The 25,997-nt window shown below is 34.3% G+C and overlaps 1 protein-coding gene across 3 annotated transcripts; it reads left to right on the forward strand.

The window, feature by feature from the left end:
* The first annotated feature begins 223 nt into the window (after positions 1 to 223).
* Positions 224 to 17,931, forward strand: LOC128229205 (5-hydroxytryptamine receptor 2B-like). Of its 3 annotated transcripts, none has more exons than XM_052940954.1 (2): positions 224 to 354; positions 16,432 to 17,931. In XM_052940954.1, exon 2 carries the CDS (start codon positions 16,451 to 16,453, stop codon positions 17,720 to 17,722), a length of 1,272 nt encoding a protein of 423 aa, XP_052796914.1. In that variant the 5' UTR covers positions 224 to 354; positions 16,432 to 16,450; the 3' UTR covers positions 17,723 to 17,931. The 3 variants fall into 3 exon arrangements, with proteins under 3 accessions (XP_052796914.1, XP_052796913.1, XP_052796912.1); XM_052940953.1 differs by having other exon boundaries at positions 291 to 379; XM_052940952.1 differs by lacking the exon at positions 224 to 354 and adding an exon at positions 7,597 to 7,710.
* Positions 17,932 to 25,997: the final 8,066 nt, after the last annotated feature.

The following is a 25,997-nucleotide window of genomic DNA, read 5'->3' on the forward strand; positions in this document are numbered from 1 at the left end:
TATGATTACGGTTCACAAGTGCAAGCTGTTAATATTAATCATAATGTTGCCCCTTTTTTATAAAAAAAATCAAGTAAGGGATTTTCTACCTTAATATTGGGTATTTTTTACAATGAATGTAAACAAAGTGAACAAAGAATAACATTCATAAAAGCTATTTAGGATATCCAATATCACCACCACGGGGATTAGCTTCGGGAGCGCCATTGTGTTGCAACAGCCAAACAGTAAACACCGTTTTGTTTTATAACAGCACAACTAGCTTCGGAGCGCCATTTGACTGCAAGAGCCAAACAGTGAACACGGAAATTATTGCGTGTGAGCTGTGACATGGAGTAATACTTAACTTCAAAAGTAAATTAAATTTGTATAAATCTTGGTAAGTATATTGTTTACTGTAATAAATCGCATTATCAAACCGACATTCAACAAGATGTATCTATGGAACTGTCAAATGCAATGAAATATCTGTCAAAATGATTCCGGTCATAAAATTGTTTAATGTTTCAAGGTTTTCCAATATTTCCTAGCGATATGATTATATAAAGACTTAAGGCAATTTTTCATAAATACCTGTTGTTGCGTTACATCTGTGTTGTACCTGGTGCTGCTATTATGTGCATTCATAATCAACAGCAAGTGGTAAAATGTATACTATTAAAGGTACATATGTTTACCTTGATATATAATTAATATAGAGAAAATGATTCATAATTCACATTTGCTATACTGTATGTCAGTTCATTATAAATAATATATTATTGAAAAAGTATCAAATCCAAAATGTGGATGATTTTCAATATAAATACCCAATGAATCAATTAACAAACGAATGAACGAACGAAATAATACAAAAGTTTTTACCTTATAGAGGGTTTCTTTTTTATGGTAATACTATTTTTTAAGTTGTTGTTTTTGTATTGATTATTGTTAGGTAAATAGTTATCTTTAATACAAATGAACATTATTTGTTTTCCTCAATACTATTGCTTATTTAGAAACATGTTGATGTTTTTAGGTATTCTAGTGAATGTAATAATCATGTTATATTTAATAAATTATCTTGCCTCGAGCAATTTAGGGGAAAGTGACAAGTCTCTTATAAAGTGATATTAAACCTACACAAAGTTGGAAAAAGGAATAAGATAAAATATCTTTTCTTTATATTCATTTATTGTCTTAATTTAGCTTAACAAATTGGCATTTTATCGTTTAGATCACTTTTAACTCACTATCTTTTTTCCGAACTGTTGCGTAAAATTAGCAGAGCAACGTTTTAAAGATTATTTAAAAGTTTTGAAAATCCAGATATCAAAATCTTGTTTTACATTCAGAAATGTGAAATAGCAATAACAACATTCACACCTACTCTTTATTTGGACTGAGATATGGACAAGCATACCTGCACCGTGTTCGTGCAATAAACGAGGTGTCAACCCCTTCCCATTTGGGTACAACTGTTTTAGGACCATTTTAGGATATATTCTGGATTTCGAGGTTGGGTACGCCGAATTCAACTAAAATGAAAACAAAAACTGGATTCGAATTCCATAAGAAAACAAGCAACATAAATAACTGTTATATTATTACTTCGAATAACAAAACAAAATCGTCAATAAGGCATAAAACAGGTATAATATTTCGCGGGAGAGAGCCCTCGAACCACCGTACTACCTTTAATACCTTTGTATAATGTTTGGCTTATGGGAAGGATAATGTTCCTAGTTCTACGGCCGTTGGACACTCAACGTCAGTTCTAGACACCGCCGCTAGTAACGTTTTGTAATAATTATTAAAGTAAAATCTGATACAAATTGAATAACGAATATAACTCAAAATAATATTTATTGTTAACAAGTTGTACTTGTGTAAATTGACAGCGTGAACGCATCTTAAATATGCGTATAAATATATGCGGCTAGTAACTGATATTGCTTCCATTTCCCGGCACTTCGTTAAGCTATAGTTGTATGTACCTTTGTTGGATATGACGGTCCGAGAAACGACTAGGCTGAGTCTGAACTGCATATAAGCAATCAAAATATTTCAGTCACATTCCGGTTATCTCGCTCGCTCGCCATTTCCTTACTGAATAAATAATATTTATATCATTGCTTGTAAAAGGTTTTATTTTGACGGGTGTTTATTCTTAATCTGCATATGGATAGCAAATATCATCCTCTTGGTTTCCTTCAGGGAGCCGCTCCTACCTTGCTTTACGTTGTGTGTCCTTTTAACTTCGGGGGTTCAGTATGTTCTCGAGCGGCGACTGTGGGAGACTTTGGTTTGCTAATACTAAATATTCTTTCCTTTATACTGAGATAGATGTCCTTTATTTAATTACACAATGCAATGTGGTGGTTTGCCTGTATGATAAGGGTTTATATAACTAAAGCAAATGCAAAAAAAAACTTAGAAGTGAACATGACATCATCTAATTTTTTAACCAAATAAGATCATTAGAAATAATAATTGATGATCTTACAGTGAACTTTTACAACAGGGATGATGTACCAAGGTCAATAATTTATTTGAGACTGTCGGAGAACATTTAAAACCGTGCATTACTTTGACTGTTTTGTGAAGCAATATCAGCATGGATATCCCCTAGAGCATTAATATTTCATTTTTAGTAAGCATATTGCTAACTATATTTAAACTAATTATTGAGGGCATGTGAACATGCAATTTTTGAACAATTTTATCTCTATTTCACATATTATTTTGAAACGTTTTTCCACAGCAAAAGTAAGTATCCCTATTAAAGTCCTGATGACATATTCTAATGTTTCGATAACTATCTTCAAAACAATTACTGAGTGTGAGAATGTATATGCTCAGTAATAAAGCGCTATCTAATTGATATGAAAGCAATTTTTATTCCGCAATAATTCCATAATATTTATCGTTGATTATTTGTGTATTTGTTAATGTCATGGGATTCTTGTGAAATCGAGGAATGGTCACTGATTCCTTCGTCATAATTATAATAGTATTTTTCCGTGGCCGGTATAATAATTGTCATGTTCGTATGCATTCGTCTAATTCGTTCTCCTGACGGTATTCGTTTGATTGACGATGCTTGTACCATTGTAATCTGGACGTCCACCGTCGACGCTTTGTGAAACTAAGCCAAGAGTCATAGTCTTGGATATTACCTTGGTATGCAGGGATAACAAACTTTGCTCAAAGTTCGTATGATCTTCCCTAAAATACTATGCTTTAACATGCGCCCATGCACAGAAGAATCTGCATAAATGAAATTTACAAAACGAGCTGCGTGAACGCCATTGTATTTGCCTTTAAACGTACAGTTTGACCCTTCGTTCAGATAACTATTTTAGTGTTTTGTCTGTTGGACGAAACGATGTTAAACTCTGCAATCGGATAAGTTGATATGTTTCAGACATTGGGTTGTAATCACTGGTATTTGTTTACCACCCTCGATATCATTTGTTTGCTGAGCGCTTCCCTGTTCGACCGCCTGTTTTCGTATCAGCGCGAGTTTCCTTTATCAAAGTACAATTTTATTTCTGTACCGTGTTCGTATCCACGCCAATTCCCATTTAGACTCTTTCTCAGATTCAGAGATACAATATCTCGTTCATACGACTTCGTATGTGATGACCACACTAACTATCTCTTTCCCATAAGTTAGTATGTCCTGTCTACGACTTATCATCTCGTTTCCATGACTTAATTATTACCTCTTGGCCAGAGTTTAGTTATGCCGTGCCACGTTTTACTGATTAGTTCAAACACTAAATATTTCGCATGCTCGACTAAGAGATAGGAACAAGTCAGCTAGTCCACCCGTTAAGGGTAAACAAGTCGTATTTCATGATTTTAATCAATGTCAGGTGTCGATGTTCCTGTCGTTATTTAAGTTATGTTCAAAAGACAAATGGGTATTTCGGCTTGTTTTAATTAAGACAACTAAAAACTTATGCACGAAAAGAAATATGAAACGAGATAAAAAAGGTTTAAGTTGTAAACTCAAATTACGAAATAACGGTTTATGGGCGTGTACATTACATTGCATGTCGCAACACGCGTTCTACAAAATTATCAGCAACAGTATAAACTTTTGAAAATTTGATTTATTCTCATTGGTCCAAATATAAGAGCATACAATAACATAGAAGTTTGATAGTTTGAAATTCATGGCATATTTTGTTGTTGCGTCTGAACGGCTCTCTGTATTTCAAATGATACGTTTTATAACTTCAATATCTGAGGAAGAAACATTTATGCAGAAAGCGATGTCGGAAAATTGCACACACCATAATAACTTTCAGTGATAAAACAAATTTGTTATATCGCAGACAAACATTAGTGTTCTTCCCAAGTAGTGTCATAAAATGCAGTTGTTGCGTTTACAAACATTTTTTAAACTATCATAACTGATTTGATATAGCTTCTGTTTGTAAACTGCACATAAATAAATACTGGCTCCTGCTTATGATGTGCACTTGGGCATCTGATCGATTAATGTACTGTATGTTTACAATCAATTTTATCGTTTTTAACTCGTGATGAACTTCGGTTACGATATCTTCTACAATATCTGCTCGTTTAATGTATGCTAAGAAAGACCGTTTTCATAGGTCTTATTTTGGCCCCAAGTTACGATATCTGCTTTAATATCTGCTCGTCGATACCTTGGTGTAGAACATTATATTCGTTCGAAAACATACACAAGTCCATACTTATACTGGCATATAATTATATTTAAAACTTTTTAACACGATTTTCCAAAGTATTTGAAATGTACAATGATGGTACCGTCTGTTTGTACCGTCACCCTACCCATCGACACTGTCTTGTAGAGATTTTGTTTTCTGACCATTATTAATTTGTTGGTAAATTGAGTATTCAATATTTTCGTTCTATCAAAGCACATGACTTTCGATACCTTGCCTCATCCAAGGCCATTTTTATATTAATTAAACATAACTGTAAAAACATACGGAACATCTCCATAACAATATAGCAATTTCACTATATAGTTATTTGTTCAAATTAAAACAAAATTCATTTTATAAACCAAATACTACTAACATGAATTTAATATTAATGAATGGATACCATTTGATATTGCGGACATTTTCATGTTTTGTAATGAATATATTTTGTGTATTTTTATATCGTTTATATCATTGGAGATGAGTGTGACGTATGTGTTTTATGTCGGTTGTTTTTGTTTTTTGTTTACACGTTTTTGTCTGGAAAACTGGTTAAAAAATGTGTCCATGTTGAAGATTACAGTATTTTCTCAATGTTTTAAGAACACCAAGGTTAAATGAGGTTAATATGCAATTTTTGGCTAACCCGATAAATGAAGTACTTCCATTTATGTTTCCGATTTATAATGAGTTTTTATAAAAAAATGTGTCAGTATTTACGTTCCTAAAATGTTTGCGGTAGGTCAGGGGAGAACAAGCAGTGAATTGATACGTTTCGTGATGTTGGGAGCGAGCGCGGTGTCCCCTCCACTTGGACCTTTTCATGAAAACACAAACAAATTTAAAGCAGTCTTAACACTAACAATCAGTGGAATTACAAAATCATTAACCAGTAAAAATCATGTATGGCTTTAGCCTTCTATGTCGTCTTCTTCATCTCGAGATTTTAGTATTTGCCATTTCGGAGAATCACAATTGATTTGTATTCACGGGCATACCGGAGTATGCTGAATGTGGCGTGTTTTTACGCCAGCCTTGTGGCCTTATAAAAAGATGCTCTTTTTAAGCCTATATGCCAGAGCTGACATGATTTTACAAATGATCAAAAAGCTTCCAAATGTTCTTGCTTTTTCTGTTAGACGACATAGCTATTAAGCGGTGGTTTCAAAGCGTGTTTTTGCTATTATGTGACGTGTATTCCGTTGGATGAACTGAATATACGTGTACCCGAGTACCCATGGGTAACTGAGAAACAATCAAGCTCTATTGGTTAACACGCATAACTGCTTGAAATAGCATTTTAGTTAAAGGTACATTTTAATGCCGCTCCTAGATCAAAGACCGATTTAATAAATCTTATCACAGGTAAACCGCATTTTGAAGCAAAATGTCTGCATGATTTAAATAACGCTGTAGTTGTGTCAGTTTATCTTGGATATTTTACAACAGAGCTTAAAAGATATATTTGTAAAATATCAAGAACATTGCTGTAATAACTTCCCCGGAGGCCAAAGTCAGTGTACTAAATCTTTCCATTCGAATATGCTCTTCAAAGATAAGAATAAATTAATTAGTGATACAATTAGCTGTAATAAAAACATGTTCCGAATTGTGTTATACTTATTAATAAGCAATAACTTAACATGCATCCGCATTCACCCGCAAACCTAATATTCAGTTTCTAAATCCCTCACAGTTGGAGTATAAGCTCGGAAGGAAGGTTTCAAATATGTGGAATTCTTTAACTCTTTTTGCTGTGTAATTGCCGAATGAAAGGAATTAACTCCAATTGTCTTCGTGTTTAGATTAGATTGTTAAAACGGAAAAGAGCAGACCATAGAAACGGAATAAAGATATATCGGCATGGTCAACTTAGGTGAGGGAGAACAAAATCGTAATTATATTTCAATGTTTAAACTTAATCGTCTTAAACAAATATAATTTTATATAGTGAGGTTTAGCCTATATATTCAAGTTTTACCTCAGCGTTGTATCTTTATATAATGAGGTTATACCTTTATATAATGATATATAATATTATATTATAATATGTTATGATTTTTAGCTTCATATAGTTACATTTTGCCTTATTGACATTATACATAGTATGTTTTAAGTGCATGTACGCACATTAATCCAATAATCTCACCAAAAACATTGTGTACTCATAAATTATTGGTGATAAAGAAATAAGCGTTTTTAAGTTCAATGCATTTTCACTCGCAATATTCAACTGTATATCAAATACAGCTACACTTGTAGTACAATGTTATTATGAATAATAATAATAAAAGACACACATAACACTTATCCGCGGCTTTTTCTCGCAAACGACTTTTGCGTAAATAAGAGTCTACGCTGCTTGAAAACCATTTATTTTGTAGATGCATACAAATAACATTTAACCATTACGTATATATTTGCTATTTCCTAAAAAGGTCCTTTTACGTAAATTGAACATTCATGAAACACTAGAATTGCATTATAAACTATGCACTGTGATTACTGAGAATGAACAGATATAAGTACACCGCTAAGCATTGGCATGGGTAACAGTGTTGGAGTTTTCCGCCTCCCACACGAGAGGTTGTGGGCTCGATCACCACCAGAGGTACATGAGACTCATGGCCTTTATGATAAACACAGGTTCTTATTGATACCCTGGGTACGGACTCAAGCGTGATTCCTTTAGTTGTCCCTTCATCATAATTGAGCATAAGAAACATAGTATTAACTTAATAAAGTCTTAAAGAATCCATTGAAAACACTGAGTGTCATTTTATATGAACGTAACGGCTGAAATAAAGCAAACGATTTAACTTCAAACTACAATAGTAAACTATGTAACGTATAATACATATTATTAAAAGCTACGGGTATTCCAATATCACCACACCGCTGAAGGGATCTGCTTTATAACAGCATAACTAGCTTCGATAGCGCTATCCGATAAAAACCACCAAACAGTGAACACGGACATTATTGCATATTAGATTTTACATGGAGTAATAGGTAGCTTTCAAAGGTATTTTGTTTTGTTCTTAATTCATTATTGCGTTGAATGATACTTAAATTATTTCAAATATTTCTATTTAATAATTATTTGTTTTTTCTTCTACAATAAAACTTACATTTCATATTGCTTTCAGTCGTACAATATTAGATTTGTTTTGCAGTACATTCGATAAAGCATTTAAGGCAACATCTCTTGTACTAATTTTTATTTCTATAAATGATAGAAAGGTGCATCCTTTTTATTGCCTTGATGTAAAAATATTCTTTGATATTGCCATTTTCTAACCAGGGAATTAATTTTACGAAAAAAAAACTAATCTTTGTGCCTAAGATTATTTTTCGCAGCACCTCACGGTATGTACATAATTTATTTTCATTCTCAAAGTATTGCGCTTTTTGATTGAAGTGACTGGTGCTTGAGCTTTTTGATTGAACTGACTGGTGCTACTTTAGCACCATCCTAGAATTCTATTCGGCAGTAAGATGGCAGCGAGTTTGAATTTGATTTTGCTATGGCAATATAAATGAAGAATCTGTACTGTTCTTTATAAATCAAATTGTATCTTAGATTTGATTCACCTCATTTTTTTAAAACTTTTATGAAATATATTACAAGTTACACAAACTATCCGTCTGTGGATACCTGCAAACACCATACTTATTTTTAATGTATTGCTTTTGCTGTCTTATTAACGTATATTTACATTTCTTGATATTCCAGATATTTTAGTTTATGTTAAAATATTCTTTGATATTGTCATTTTCTAACCAGGGAATTAATTTTACGAAAAAAAGACTAATCTTTGTGCCTAAGATTATTTTTCGCAACACCTCACGGTATGTACATAATTTATTTTCATTATCAAAGTATTGCGCTTTTTGATTGAAGTGACTGGTGCTTGAGCTTTTTGATTGAACTGACTGGTGCTATTTTAGCACCATCCTAGGATTCTATTCGGCAGTAAGATGGCAGCGAGTTTGAATTTGATTTTGCTAAGGCAATATAAATGAAGAATCTGTACTTTTCTTTATAAATCAAATTGTATCTTAGATTTGATTCACCTCATTTTTTTAAACTTTTATGAAAGATATTACAAGTTACACAAACTATCCGTCTGTGGATACCTGCAAACACCATACTTATTTTTAATGTATTGCTTTTGCTGTCTTATTAACGTATATTTACATTTCTTGATATTCCAGATATTTTAGTTCCCTCCAGGGTGTTTTCCTCTTATAATTATTCATATGTCTTGGCAATGTTTGTATGGCTTCAAATGTCTTGTCTAGTGTCTGGTAGGCTTTGAGCATTGTGCCTCTAAACATTCCAATCGTTACATTGTTGGCTACTGGCCTTCAATTGTATTAATAAAATTGCAGGAGTGGTTCAACACTGACACAATTTATTATAAAACTGTATTTACTGACTTTGTTCTCCATTAAAGTTTCCTGTTATAACCAAGTTCTTTCCATACCAAACATATATATTATTATGTAAAGATTTTCCTAAAGCGATACATTGTGCCTGAAAAAAGGAGAAACTGGTTTATACTTCAAGCAGTTAATCCATTTTGATACAATGAGTTAATCAAGAAATCTTCTTAGACAAATAACGGTTGCTTGTTTGTTTTGGCTGAAGAGTGGTCACTATGTACATGAAATCGATGGTACTATTATTGTATTTCATTAATACCTCGACTTCCATTCCTTAAATGAAAAGTCTTTCGACAATTTAAATAAACATGTCGAAAGGTGTTGATTTATGATTTGTTAACAGTATTACTAGCATAAGCGTTTAAATTTTGCTTTAAATGTGATTAATCTATTAAGTGACTAAATTTTTCCAGCGCTAGTAAGACGTCATACAATACACTGTTTCCGGTTACGGTCGGGTCGATCTATTTAGAAAATGGGAATAGGAAGAAAATTACGATTTTTTTAACAATTTTGGATAGAAATAATAAACTATTGGTGTAATTATAAGACTTGATTGCTTGATTGATGTCACTATCGGGGATATTAACGCAGTTGGGCTGGTTAAAAAATCACGCGCAGTCCTTCGGACCCCTTATACTCAAACCAGACAAACTGCGTTCATACCATAATGACACCAATTTCATAATTCATGCCCTAAAATCTTTAGATTTCAGTATGTTTACCATAACGACAATAGTTTAGACTTCATGTCGGGTTTCAACATTAGCTTTACATGATATATTCTATACATTTACATTTCATAAACGAGCAAAATGACTCGATCTAAACAATCTATATGTATAAAGACAAAACATACTTTGACAACTGAACGTCAGGACGCCTGTAACAGCTGAAATAAAGGTGAACGAATGTAGTATTAAGTTTATATATTTACAATATTAAGGGCTAAAGGCAATATGCAGATTTGCCAATAAATGTTGGTTGTTATGTAAATTGTTTATCCATTTTTTATGTAAGTAAAAGGTAAAGATATGTTTTTAGTCCCAGTATATCAGTATTACAAGGAAATCAACGGAGGCAAACCGACCAGCAAAACACTTATTGTGATGTGAATTACGAACAATTACTGTGCCTGACTTATGACCATTTCAACCTTTGATTTCCAAAACTAAAACCCTGATGTGAAGAGAGTTGTTTTAGTTTAAAGAAAAAATACACTGTTACCATCTGTCAACATATTTTGTAACTAAACAAAACATAAATAACCTAAACACAGAGAAAAACATATGTAAACTCCCAAACTTTCAGGTATGCTTTGTGCTTTGAGTTTCAAATGATTTTGACTTTTGGTGACCTTAGTGGGCAATTTGCTCAAAAACTGTACATACATAGATTATAAATAACAAACACTTAAGTCGATGTATGTTTTCAATTCATGGTAAAAATAAATGCACTCATACTTGTCATAAAATTGCGATCATGTTGGCTGTCTAGTTTATCATGTCAACCACAATGATGTCCACCTTTCACCTTTGCTTAAAGTGACTCTCAGACATACCCCATAATATGCAAAGAAATGCTCTCAACAAAAAGTATACTCCAAACATATACATCGAGGGGTTGTTTTATAAGAGGCAAAATAAATGCGTAGCCTTTTATGGATATAGTTTAGTATGCTTCATGAGTCCCAGTTGCGAGGCTTTTTGTGCGTTGAACTAGTATTTTCAATTCATTTCCTCCTACATTATTTGTGGTCTACCTAGTAGTAGGCTTGAACTTACCTGCCCACGGGCAGAGATAAAACAAGTACCCGTATGGAGCTCCTTTTTTATTGCCATCACACAACTACCTCCCTTGTTGAAGACCGTCGTCTGTAGCATCAAGGAAGCCTTTTCTTCTGGCTATATTTAGAATCCTAATTAATCATTTCTCGCTTAAAATCGCACCATAAATCGCACCATAAAAATGTTTTCACGCCCCAAAGGAATAATGCTGTACCCTTCTCAGAACTATTTCAAGAACGATTTGACTATTTACATAATCTGAACCTCGTTTCCGCAAACTACCCTACGCTCGGGTTAGGATGAACCTATCTTACACTCTCGGCCATGGAAGATACTTATATTCTCAGGTGCATTAAGCCATTAGTAGATATAAAGATATTATCATTCATGCCTTGGCAGACATGCTTTTTGATACAAGGATTGTATAAAAATCATATAGCTGTGTCCAGAGCATGGGGACGGGTTACCGGGCAGACGGTCCAGGGTTCTCATTCACATACATAAGGCAGTATCTAGACTCACACGTTTGCTTTGGTATTCACACATTTTGAAGAAAAAAAATAAGCATTTTTAGATAGAAGGGTGGACAGGTACATTTTCTTAAATTTGCCTTTGAACATCACAATTTAATGATGCGTGTGGTAACACTTAGACCCATATACGTTCGTTCTGAATAAAGACCAGAACGACCACGGATGAAGAACACCACGAGCTAAATTTCGTTACAATATGGAGTTAGCGGGGTACATTTGTATCGAAATACAAACGAACGAACGAAAGGCAGCACAATTGCATATATGTATGGTCCCTGAGGGGTAGGGGAGGGCGGTATTGGAGCGAATATCTAAACTGTACACTCGAAATAAATAAATAGCCAAGAAGCTCAATTATAACATGGTCTCGTTTTACAGCACAGATGCCATTATAATTTTTATGTAGTAATAAATTTACACCCACTAGCAATTTCCATCACGTCAATGTACAAGACAGCCTGCGCTGAAACAACTCTTTATTTTCGAGATGCGTTTTGCAAGAGTGATAACTGTTTTGTTACTATCATTATAAATGTGTTTATATTTTCACTGTTTTTGGTAAAAACACAAACAACTCCTTGTATTTTGTACGAATGAGTACGGCATTTCTCACTATCATTATTAATACGTTTATAATTTTATTAATTTTGCTTAAAAACAACCAACCCTTGCGTTCTTCAAGAGTGATAGCTGCTTTTTCACTAACATTATAAACATGTTAAAATTGCTCTTGGTTCAAATCAAACGAACCCTTGCGTTTTTCAAGCTTGACTACATAAAACAACCCACATATAGTTTTGTAAAATGTACTTTTTGTAAGACGAAATAAGGTGTCGCAAATCATTTGGAGTGTTAAAAAAAGGTCCTGACGGCTGGAACCCTTTAACAAATGTTTATCATTGTCTTTGAAGTCCACGAGTTTGAATAGCGTTAATAACACCATTCAACAATGGGCTTAAAGGATTAAGTAATCCTCACGTTTTTGTAGAATTCTTGTGAACGTAAGGTTGGTTTGTCAGTTTTCTATTTTTTCCTTGACGGTATCGGCGTGGGTTCGCACCCTACTAAAACCAGAATATTTCTTTGATACTTTAATTGCATCTTTTCTGCAATTTCGGTATCAAAGAGTATAATAATAATTATATCAGTATAACGTTAATAGATGCGTTAGATGGCCTGAATATCTACGTACTACCTCGTTGCAACGCGTACAGCTGCCTTCTAGATCCTGTATATGCACTCACTACTTTGGTGCAACGCTTATAGATGCCTTCTATAGCCAACTAATCCATGAACTATTCCGGGGCAACGTTAATAGATGCGTTGAATAACCTTCAGATCCATGCTCTACTTTTGTGCAAAGCTGATATATAAGTTCAAAAGCATACAGATCCACGTACGTCTCTGGTGCAATGATAATAGAAGCGTTCGATTGCCTGACGTTCCACGCACTACTTTGGTGCAACGCTTATTTGTGCGTTCGATACCCAACAGATTCTCACATTATTTTGGTGCACCAGTAGTACGTGCGTTCAAAATCCTACAGAACCACGAAATACTTTGGCGCAACGTTAATAGATGCATTCGATAGCCTACAGATTCACGCACTACTTTCGTGCAACACTTATTGATGCGTTCGATAACCGTTGTTTTCGCTATATGCTTTGGGTGTAGATGCAGTATGGTTTTCACCAACAATTAATTGCGTACATATAATATAAAACGGGGAATTCTGTCTTAACAAAAAGCAAATTCAGCACTAGGAAAATTATTTGCCTTCATTGATTTTAAATTAGAACGTTTAAGTTATTAATATAAAGTATGTGTGCGTCGACCGGCTTTTTGAATGATGTGAATGCTTCCAAATTCTATATCTTTTATTTGAGCCCTCTTAATCTTAAGCTGTTTAATACACAGTAGTAAAAATAACGGCTTTAGCATTCAGAAATACCAAGGTTTTTCGCATTCCCATAATGCTAAAAGGGTAGTTTTGATCATTGAAAACATTGCATATTTTAAGTCTAATTACCTCTCCAAGCCTCTGTAGAACTTTTATTACATTGATACGAATAATACTAAGCCTCGAGAAGCTTCTCATCAAAGGTCGTTGTTGGTAAGCATTAACAGGTGTCTCATTATCCGCGCAATGTCTTAACGGGCAGTACCGAAGATTCGCTGAATGCGAAAGATGTCTTGCGATGTATCCCTAAACGAAATAAATTGCGTATATTTCATAACGTCATACCTGACCCCTCGGCGTATCTAATAAGGGGTCAATGTCACTGTTATTAAAAAAAGAAAAATGGTTCCGCTCAATGACTCTAGTTAGGAGTGACGAACAGTGATGGCACTTGGTATGCAGCAAGGCCATGTAAAGACGTACATATGGATTGCATTAAGGGTATGTGGGTCAATGTCACTGTTTCTAAAACAAGAAAAAAGGCTTAAACACAATAGCTGTAGTTAAATATAACATGTAATGATGCATCATGGTACGTGACAATCTCACGTGGATATGTACCTTGGAACTAAATTTCGGGTGTGCGGGGTCAAGTCAATGTTACTAAAATATGAATTATAAGGAGTGATTTATAGTGAAGATCCTTGGTATGTGACAAACTCACGAGTATACACATCTTTAAAGAGTATGGGGTCAAGGAAGCTTTAACTTAATTTTGAAGTGGTTGCAACTTTAAATAATTAAGTAATGATTAACGCATAACGATAGAAATCATGTTAAGATGTACTTTGGATGTTTGAGTTTGTGCAATCAAGGTCGTTGTTACTAAAAATTGAACAAAAAGTCCGTTCAGTTAATTGTGGATTACCGTATAGCATAACCTCATGATGAATTTAATAATATCGCATTTCCGGTCGGAGAATTAAGGTTAAGGTCGCTGTAGCACAAATAAGAAAACTAGTTTTCTCTTAGTGACTCGTATTAGCATTAATATATAGTGCTAACACTCGATATGTCGCTGGCTCTATTGAAGACCTTGTGTTTTCATTTGGGGCTGGTGAGTTTAGGTCAAGGTCGCTGCAACTAAAATGTATAAATAGTGTCCGCTCAGTAACTTCATTTTTGGATTGACATATTTCACTGATACGTTGTGTTAAACAAATTTAATTGGTGATTTACCTTTGGATTGCGTGTGGGATTAGTCAGGGTAAGGTCAATAAAGTATGAACATAGTTTTCAATGAATAACTTAATTTAAAGTGAAGCACTGGACACATATATGTGGATTGCATTTTGGGGTAGTAAAGTCAAGTTAAGGTCATTGTTTCTGAATATTTTTTATCTCAATAACTTTAGTTTAGAAGTCATATATTAATAAAGTCAAGTTAAATAACTTAACTCTTGGTTACATAATAGTATGAACAAGGGAATTCTCGATGTTGTTGTGTGTTTTTCTAAACATTTCCAATTCTTATCGCCCAATTACAATACCTGATTTCTCCGTATTGCGGCGTTTCCAGTAATTGTTTTATTATTCAAAATGCGGATGTCGACAGTGGCCGCAAAATAACAGTTTTATTGCAAACTAATCCATTTTATGTTTAAGTCTGTCTTTATGTCCCGATAAAAAGATTGCAGATTAAAATTGATTCATATGAGCTGCACGTAATAATGAGAAGAGGCATAAATGGCGAAATGTCATTATTTCATGACAAATTCTCAGAGGATTTTTTTTCTATTTTATTTTGTACAAAAAAAAAATAATACATCAGGCGAATAGAAATGTCATCGGTACTTTTAAACTCTGTTGTAACAATATGTTGATAGAATATGAACATTATAAAATTAGTCAAAGAATATATAGATACTGGAAAAAAGTAGAAATTCAGAAATATGATAATATACGAAACTCAATGAGGTGCTCATTAATTATTTAATATATGCCGCATCAATCATGTTTTGGTTTTGAGAAGAAATTCGACATTGTTACAAACAATGAAAAAGAAACATTTTTGATAAACAATTTGATTTGCAATAAAAGATTAATATACACATGGCATTTATCATTCGTGTTCACCTCTGATGTGTATATGATTTATTCACAGCAATCAGGGTGATCCTTATTGAATACATTAATATTAACTGATTCAGCTCAGTTTTGAAATTTATGTCTGACACTTATTTACCTACTTTACAAAGTGTGCAAATTCCTCTCTCTTTCTTTTTTTTTTTTAGATAGAATGACCATATTAGTCAAACCATTCATTCAAATATTGGTGATAATAAGAATACAAATTCTGCACCAGCAGACAACAATATGTTGACGTCATTTTGGTGACGCAGCTTCGCAAGAAACAATTTCAATATGTCCCGTATGTATATTGCTTTGTTCGTGGGAACGCCACTTTAAATATATAGCTGAAGTGGATGTAGTCGTTTTGCGCATTTAATGGTATTCAGTACTGTTTATGTGTATACATCGATGAAGAGTAAACACACGCATGTTCTCCGATATTTTTTTTTTTCAAAACTATTACTCTTAGAAATGTTGAAGCCATAAGTAATGAATGCGCAGGGAATATGAGTGTTTATGTGTTGCTCTGTTTTCAACAATGTATATGGACGACGTCTAAAAGTAAAATTACTGTAAATGAATTAAAGAAATGTGCCAACTTCTTGTTGGACATAATCTTGGAAATGTATGCGCATGGAATAGGAGTGTTTTTGGACACAATCAAGGAAATGTATAACTGATTAATTAATACGACAAACGAATATGATATCTCAGTATGATGTTTGAGTTTTGTACATTATAGAAAATGATGTTATTCAATGGTATTTACAAAAAACTTTTTCCAATACAAACTCACGAATATAAAAAAAATGAAATACTATAAATAATAACTCCCGATAAACAATCGCCTTAAATCTTATTTCAAAACATTTATCGTCTTCTGTAATTCTTTAATGATGTACATGTATATGAGTTTATTTTTGTTTGTGTATTTTTATTTTCAGGCGTTTCTCCAGAACGAGCATGACGTTTAATGCCCCCTATCTACCGATAACTATGTTGGGTAACGGATCGCATTACGTAACTTACCTTCTCAACGAGTCTTTCAGCAACACCGCCGGTTGGAATTCTTCCCAAAATGAAAACAACACAGACGACTATAACTCCAACACGCAAGACCATAACACGAACAATATTTACTACGATCAGAAAATACATGAATCCTTTTTGAGCAGTATCCATAGACATTCTGCCACTTTTATAGGTGTTCTTGCATGTTGGACATGCTTTATTAACATAGTTATAATATGTGCGTGCTTAGCAAGCCAAAGAACAAAGTCAGACGCCTTCTACATGCAAGTTATTAACTTTTCTGTAACTAACATACTTATTAGTGTATTCGTCTTGCCACTAACTGTCTACTATATTCTTCACGTCTGGGATCTAGGTCAGCCACTTTGTAGGATTTGGGTTATTGCAGATATTCTTTTGCCATTTGTTGCTTTCTTAATAGTGTTGATCATTAGTTGTGATAGACTCCTACATGCTTCCCACCCCACACTTTACTCGTGGTTGTTCCAGAAATCACTGACCAACGTCATTATTTGCACTCCATGGGTTATCGGTCTAATCATAGTCGTCCCTATATGGACATCTGGTACTGTTCCATTCAATGATATGACAAATCAGTGCGTCGTTATAGTGACAATCGAAGCTGCAATTTTGTGCCCAGTGTTGACATACTTCGTACCTCTTGCGATTCTAGGATTTTTAACATTCAGAATGTTGTTATTGAGATTACAGTATGCGTCGCTCCCGGCTAATGCATTCGAAACGGACAGAAACACAATAAACAATAACCACTTCGAATTAGAGGAAACAAACACGACGCCTTTGCACAGACCAGTAGACACAGAAACGCATAATTCCAACCAAGTGCAAAAGAGAATCGATCGACAGGATACCAACAACAGCAGTAACGCAAGAGGAGGGACAGCTGCAAAGCTCAAGTCCTCTAAAATCGTGGCGGTGTGCATGGTAAACCTAGTGAACACCGTGCTATGGTTTCCCTTCCAGAGCATTAGTCTGCTTTTGTCCGTATGCAATTTTCAGACTTGTATCCCATCTATGGAAATGAACCAGGTGTTGACCCTCATGGGCGCTGCCAGCGCCGGGGTCGTTCCACTCTTCTGGTTCTTTGATACTGGACTGAGGGAGAATATCGTCAAGCTATGTTCAAGAAAGCAAAATATGAATCATCAATCAAGCGTTTACAGCGACGAAACGTTTGTTTAATAAAACAATTATATTGTTGTTTCGGTTTTGTATAGTGTTCTTCTTTGTCAGATGTCAGAACTATTGTTTTAATATGATTTGTGTTCTTTTAAATTTCTGCAAACCGCCTTTCAATAAAAACCTGTTTTATAAGCACTGTATTAAATCAATATAGAGATATTAACAACTGTTGAAACAGTAAACGTTGCACCATGACTTAGTGTTATATGATAGAGGATATTTGTGGACAATAAAAATTAAATTCGCTGTTTACAATCATTACAACATAATACACATGTTACTTTAAATAGCAACATTTTACTATAGAAATTCTTTCCCGCAACAATGATTATCGTCTCCGCCCGTGAGATTATCACGGCAGGTTAGGGCGACTATGGCATAATTGCCTGACGAAGACAAAAACGTGCACACTGACGTCATTTTCACGAAAATAAAAATGGCCGCCGTATATTTGGTTGGCAAAGATTTAAACATTAGAAGCTTGAGAGGGATTAAAATGGAACTATCGGTGCAATAATAGTGAAATTAGTTTTACCAATAACGACACCTTCAGTGTTTCAGTAACGAGTACTACCCGAACCCGTACCGGATGATTACATTCGGTTAAGGTAATAAAGCATTGAGACAAGGAAATGTTTTGTTGAAACGTTTTGTTTTACTTTATTCGCTGAGAAATGTAAATTATTCCAGCGAAAAGACTAGGGTCATTAAAGCCGAGATTCTTATGAAACTGCTCCTAGGCTTGATCGACCCTAGCTGTGCTAACCTATTGAAATGAACACCAAAATCAGGCGATGTAAAACAGGAAATATTTGAAGAATTGAAAAATTGCAGGCTTATTCTAAAAACACTTACGAAAAGGTTTGCTTTTTTCATTTCCAGTCACTCTTTAATTTTGCAGCTAATGCCATTTAAACCATTTTTTTGTTGCATCTCAGTTTAAAGACTTTCAGACTACATGCTAATTATATGACATATCCTTCATTATTCCACAAAATCATGTTTTTAAATCCATTTAAAATCATTGACAAATGACAAAACATATGTATTATACAGGATAATACATGGTTGACCATGACTTTTGGTTGATAATTGCCCAACTGAAAATAATTACCCTAGGGCTACAGCCCTCGGGCAATTATTCCAACCCTCGGGCAATTATTCCTTCCACTAGGCCAATTATCAACCAAAAGCCATGGTCAACCATGTATTATTCTATAAATAACCGACCTCATGTACAGAATATATCACGAATGTATATAATTTGGGTTTGCGGAGTCATCGTTTTTTATCACGATATAAAACATTTTTTGTTTAACTTTCGTTTTCATCCCGTACGTTAATTTCACGCGAGGGATTTTTTTCCAGATTCGGATTTCAAGAGGCGGTAGCACTGTATAATTTGCCAATGATTTAAACATCAGACGAACAGTGGTCATTGCCATAGCTGTAGTTGTAATGATACTTTTAGTTCAATAACAGCTGGTGCGAATTAATTTCAAACATATTTAAATACTTGATACAATGATATCTACAGGAATAAGCCCAGTAGCCAAACATATCCTAATGTTGTTAATACGATGGAGAATTGAGCCGTAGTATTCACGCATATAATGGTAAACTAAATGTATTCAGACACAAATCAGATCAAGAAATGCTCAACCATTGCATTACCTAGCGCCCATCAATCTTCAAAATACCGTGATGTGAATCACAAATTATAAAAGGTATGGCGCTAAGAATTATAAAATCTACGAGAAGTCCGAAAGGCACAGCACAAGGAAGCATCGGAAAGACACGCAATACTACCCCGACATACCAAGGGCACCTTGAAGTCTATATACAATGGCCACGCAAAAGACAAAGACAACAACCACCGCCAGCTGCTTACCATTCTTTGACAATTGACAGACAGGGTATTGCGTTCCGGGGTCACGATGACGTCTAGAATGACATCTACTAGCTCCTATTGCAAATAACTTTGTGTCACGAAAAACGGTCCATTGGCGAATTGGACTGATTTCAGAACTGGACATCTTTATGAATGATTCATTTTTATCTTATTTACTTATTAAATGAATGAATTTCGGGACTGTTGTCAAAATCGGGGTTGGCTTGGTTAATGTGTGTGGAATCCGAAGACTACACGCGTACTTTAACCAGCCCAATTTCGTTCATAACCTGGATAACGACATCACTCCCGCAATACATTAATTCTATTTACACCAATAGCTCAATATTTCTTTCAAGAATGGTTAAAAAAAAACTAGATTTCATTTAAGAAAAGTAACAGTAATAATTTTTCAGCCATTCTGTTAATAAAACGACCCGATCGTAACCGGATCAGTTAATCAAATGTCGTCATTATAACGTGGAAATATATCAATAATTTCAAATAATTTTTAAACGTAAAATTGAAATACTACAGCAACCATACATTTAACATATCATTAACTTACACATTCTAACATGTTGATTTAAGTTGTTCGGTGCCTGCAGACACACTAAAATTAATAACAAGATAGACAATTTGGTTTAAAAAAATGGTTTAATTACCCCTTCCGCGCCAACCCCATCCGCATCCAAGATATTTAATACCTTCAGTCGCGCCAGAGTTTATGTAGTCGATTTATTCGAATAGAAATAGAAAAAACATTTCGGCAGACAACTGGGATACGGGATGGAAACATTTGTACAATTTATATAAATAATCCGCCCGGATCGTACAAGTCGTATGATAATTTATACCGCGCTTTATATACATATTCTTAAACCATGTTTTTCATGAAGTCATGTAAAAGTCTTGATCTTTAAACACACGCACACACATTCTATAGCATTCAATTAAGTGGCCAACGTGGGGTTTTAATAAACGCGTAATTCAACATGATTTGAACATGTTATTAAGCGCGAATTTAACTGTTGTTAAGTTGGCTCATTTTTCATAAAATGTGTTTTGACTAACCTATAAACCAGGAGCAAAATTAATTGAGGGTTTTATAATGTTTCCTTGCTGCATTGTGTTAAACATATATTATCTGCTTTTTAAATCTTTCGTTTAAAATAACTTTTCAAAGGAGCGTGTCAGAACAGGTATCGTCACGCTCCATAAGATGTTATAAATGTACCTAAGGAAGTTTCAGTTTCTTAGAATTTTGGAACGTAAGGCAGACGACTGGTGAGAAATGTACGCATTTGTACAATTTATGCACATCACCATGCCGGATACTATGAAACCTTTTCATAAAAAAATGATGTTTGACACATTACTTTCTCAAATCATTCCGAAACCCTCAGGAAGTCTTTGCAGTTTTAAAGACATTTATCTTAAGAAGCTATATAAAATTTATATTGTTGATGTTTAGAAAATCAACTAGATAGCATAATTTCTATAATGTGGAAAGAATCCAAAGTACTAAACAACCTTTTAAATATATTTTGTTGCCTTTTTAATATTGTCATAATGTCTTAACGAATATCATATTAAATAACGCGCAAGGGTAATGCCAAGAGTAGTCACTGTTGCCAGGAATGCGACACTTGAATAAACATGATTGAACTTCACCAGCTAAACGTACGCTTTATAACATGTTTGATGAGATATTTAAAAATCAACCAATTAATCTGAAAGAAGCTAAAAACCAAGTGTTGACAGTCAGATCAGCGTGTGTAGCGAAAGGGAGACTAATACGTTTGAGTTTGAGGCTGAAAATACTCACAATATACACTTGTCTGTTTATGGTTTAACTAATTAATAAAACCCCCAGAATATACTTCTTTATTACAAGTAAGATATAATCAGTATTTAACCGGTTTATTAATACAAAAAAGCAGCTAGATATTATTGGAAGCATTAGGCAGACAAACATGGGACTCAGGAGAAGCGCGATAGTTATCTTCCGTCCGGATATTTCTGATTTTATGACGACATGCTGAATTGCGCCGTCTTGTCATTAACAAAATCTAAAACTTCAGGGAATCATTTCTGTCAATTATTTGAATGATGATGTTTTTTCGGTGTCTAATGATATGTTCTTTAATGTTATAGTCAATTTATATTAACAAAAACATCGAGAAGTCAATATATAAATGATTTATTTCTCTGATTTTCAAAAAACTTTGATAGTCTTGAAAACATTTCTCATATTTATCATTATACAGTGTTACTTTTATAATTCTGGTAATGTTGTTTTATAGGTTGTTGTGTTTGTATTGATGAGTTATAGGAAAATAGTTATCTTTAATGAGAATGAATATTATTTGTTTTCCTAAACGCTAATTTAAAGTATGTAACTGTTTTTTTTAAATATATAAGATAATGTTGTTATCATATTTACTAAATTATCTTTAGGTATGTTGTATATTTCATTAGGAAAAAGGTTGCATGGCATTGTCATCTGCATGTATCTAAATAGATTTATATCAGTTGACCTTATATGAAGGCAATATAATATACAACCCAATATCGGTGCTGAGTGTATTTAGTCCCACGAGGGACGAGTGGGGCAAATTGTAAATTGAAATTGAATTTGAAAAATTAAACATGAAATATTTTGCTGATTTTATTTCAACTACATCGGCCAAGATTGTAACATTTCAAACAGTTGTATCCCTGAGCTTTTGACGCTCACAAGGCTCAACGTTCCAAACTCTTGCATAACATAATTGGCATTCCCAACAGAAGCATTGTTCCGAATTATTGTACGACAAACCAGCAAATCCAATAACATCATGATTTTGATTTGCCATTTCTCGCATGTATGTTGTAGCTTGTAAATGACAATTTATCATTTATAGATCAAATACTTTTTGTGCATTATTTGCTTCTGTCAAATGAAATGAAACAAATGATTTTATTTCAACCACGTCGGGTTAGCCGGGTTAGCCGGCCAAGATTGCAAGATTGTCAAATCGGTGGAAAAAGCATGACAAACAATAGTTTCTCATTCGCACTTTTGGTGGCGTTCCATCAGCCACACATATTTAAAACTGTTTCGGCAGTAGCCAGCTTGAGGGAAAATGTTCAAAAGCTCATGTCGTTCATAAGGTTCTACGGTCAAGACTCCAGCACAACACAATTGGCATACCAACAGAACCTTTTGAAATAATCATTGTACTGTAGCCCAGCAAACCCAACGATGTCAGTATATCGTTTTGCCATAATTAGTGAATAGTACAGTCACCGCTGTATGTTTAAATAGTTTGAAGTGCTCTAAAAAGTGTATACATTATTTCTTGAACCTGCATTCGTCAATTTCAGAAACCAATGTTAGAAATTTGAGCTCACTAGCGTATTGCGGATGTCTACAGCATAACTGTGTGAATCAGAACTGGTAGTGTTTGAGTGATTAACACAGTTCACATTTCTAGGTAAATGAAATAAACAGATCCAAAAATACAAATAATTGTTTACATTTTATTCATAAATTTGATATTTTCCAATAACAACAGTTCTGCAAAAATAGCATTTACTAGTTTTGATTGAACATGCATGACAAGTCAAATGGCCACAAGGCGTAAACACAATACACTTTTTGTCCGTAACACAAATTTGACAAATGTTTTTTCATCGTTTTGTAAGTGCAACTCCTTCTGGATGCTTGTCTTTCTGTTAAGATGATTACAAAGAAGATCTCCTAGCGTTGATACTTTTCGAAATATCTTGGATACCGATCGGATTTCGGATAAAATGTCAATAGCCTTCTTCCTGCCACAACGTTCTGATATTGTGTTCAACTCAATTCTGTAGTTTTTTAAGTCACGTTTCATTTTCCTTGCCAGTTGTATCACCTCTCCAGATCTTATTTCTGGTTGGCTCATCTTGCTAGGAGTTTTTTTGATGAAACTATTTTGTGAAGTGATTTTACAATTTTACAAATTAGTGACGAAAGTTTTCTCAAGACGCCAGATACGTGTCTGCTGTTGTTAACTACGATAGTCTTCATGTACAACAATTGAGTTTCACTGTGTTGCATGTGATCTGCCAACTGTTTTACCAAGTTTAAAGTTGCGTCTGACATGGTTGACATCAACTGAATAAATGAATAAATGAATAATACTCGAGTTACAAGAGCTAACAATTATAATGCAATAATAACACTGAACTATGTTGTTTCTACCAATATGTGAAGGATAACAATTTTGAAAAAAAAATCATACCATTTTTGATAACATGAGATGAAATAAAAAATTTCTTTATCGTGAACTTGAAGTGATCACTCCCGTTTGAATAACAATTGATCATTTATCATGTTACAACTAACAAAACTAATGCTTCTAATTTCAGTTTCTGTTTTATTCAATATGTAAGCCGATAACAAAGTGCAAACGTACATAGCGTTGAAAACATATCAATATACATAATTATACATAAAACATTTGTTTTCATGAAAAACAAACACAAGCAAAAGTTTACATTGTTATAATGTCAAACATTCAATGTGAAAAGTATTTTGTTATGTAACAAGATCGGAAAATGGTAACTCTGAGCTAGAAACCTATTTTCCTAGTGTTATACACTACGCAAAATCAGCACCCATTAGAGGCCTCCCAGGCGACCTTCTACAATTTGTTACACCTATAATGTAGAGTGCTGGACTACTCGGGTGTAACAAACGGGGTATTGCTGACTCGTTGTAGGCACAACGCCGAACTAGTGATCTCAGATACAAAAAGGCCTGTACTGGGGCAAGAATCGAGTGTCTCAGCCGCATAGTCCGATCAAAGAAGGGATTCCTGCGATCAACTTCAAGTACCCTCAACCATAAGTTAGGCTTGCAAACTCTGTAGACTTATTTTTCTTTTAAGCTAAAAGAAGGCTACAGAGTTCACTTTCAAACACACCTCTTAAGCACATAGAGGCAAGTTTGCTTGCAGGTAGGAAATGCTATGATTTGAGAAAGCATTTCCTTTTATGTATCGCACCTTATGAGCAAAGAAGCGATTGAATTTTGAATTTTGAAAAACTGAGGCAGCGCTAAAGGCAACTACTCGACAGGGCACACTTAGGACTAGCGCCCCATTCGCTTCGTCCACTTTCTATGCATGCACTAGCGTACAGAAAAGGGGTACTCGTGAGCTTAGAGGTTGCCACTCCCTATTTTTCATTGCCTGTAGCGCGACATGATGACCATGAGCGGTTCCTAGTATTGGCACTGTGCATCACCTTACACCAATACTAAGCTGGTCTAACGACACCTCCATACTCATGGTAGCCTCTCAAATTTTACTTTTGCCAAAATGTTTTTGCGAAGTTGACAAAATCATTGCATTGCATCCAAGACCGTAGCATATTGAGCAATGAGAAACAAATCTCGTCGAAGCTATACTTCTATGCTCATGCTACCAGACGCAAATAACAAATCACTTGCCAAAATCGCTTTTGAATTGTATATGATCTAACGGCTATCACAGAGAATGATCGTATTCGTCAGGCGATGTCAAAGTGATCGACAACATGAGTTGGCCAGACTCAAGAGCGAAAAACTATGAGGTATCGCGACATACGGTTCTCATGTTCAAACCAGAAGGTCAAAAAACCTCTCAGATATTTTCTCTGTATCTCTGATGCACCAAGTTCATAGTGCGAGGAGAAATCTGAGAAGTTCAAACCCAGTTTGGGCTCCCAGCAGACTAACAGCACTTCTGAGCTAAGAGCTTGCTACTGGAATGACGAATATTGAAAAATGTGGAGCTTATATACCCGATGGCCAAAATTAATGCGCATCGCATTATAATTGTGCATAAATTGTTAGGACTATTTTTTAACCCCTTTTATTTATACGCTCATATGAAGTAGTTCCAGAATTATCACTTGATTCCGCATTATTTTTGTACAAATGGCTCGAGATTTTGAAATCTGTGAATGAAGTAGTTTTTCTATGAAGATTATGTAAAATCAGTTTCAGCAAAATATTATTTTTTTTCAAATTTCATGGACTTGGTGGAATTTGAACATTTTGAAGATATTATTTTTTTCATGAAATCTTGTGTGAACGCCAGTTTCAGTAAGATATCAATTTTTCATGTTTCATGGACTTGGGGCTTTTTTTGTGCATATGGCTTATGATTGTGAAATCTGTGAGATGCTGCAAATGTTGATTTGTTGAATTTGAACATTATGAAGATTTTATTTTTTTCATGAAATCTTATGTGAACGCCAGTTTCAGTAAGATATCAATTTTTCAAGTTTCATGGACTTGATGCCGCTTTTTTGTGCATATGGCTTATGATTGTGAAATCTGTGAGAGATGCTGCAAATGTTGATTTGTTGAAT

Source organism: Mya arenaria, chromosome 3 (genome assembly GCF_026914265.1).
Source record: "Mya arenaria isolate MELC-2E11 chromosome 3, ASM2691426v1".
In the NCBI taxonomy this organism is placed as follows: domain Eukaryota; kingdom Metazoa; phylum Mollusca; class Bivalvia; order Myida; family Myidae; genus Mya; species Mya arenaria.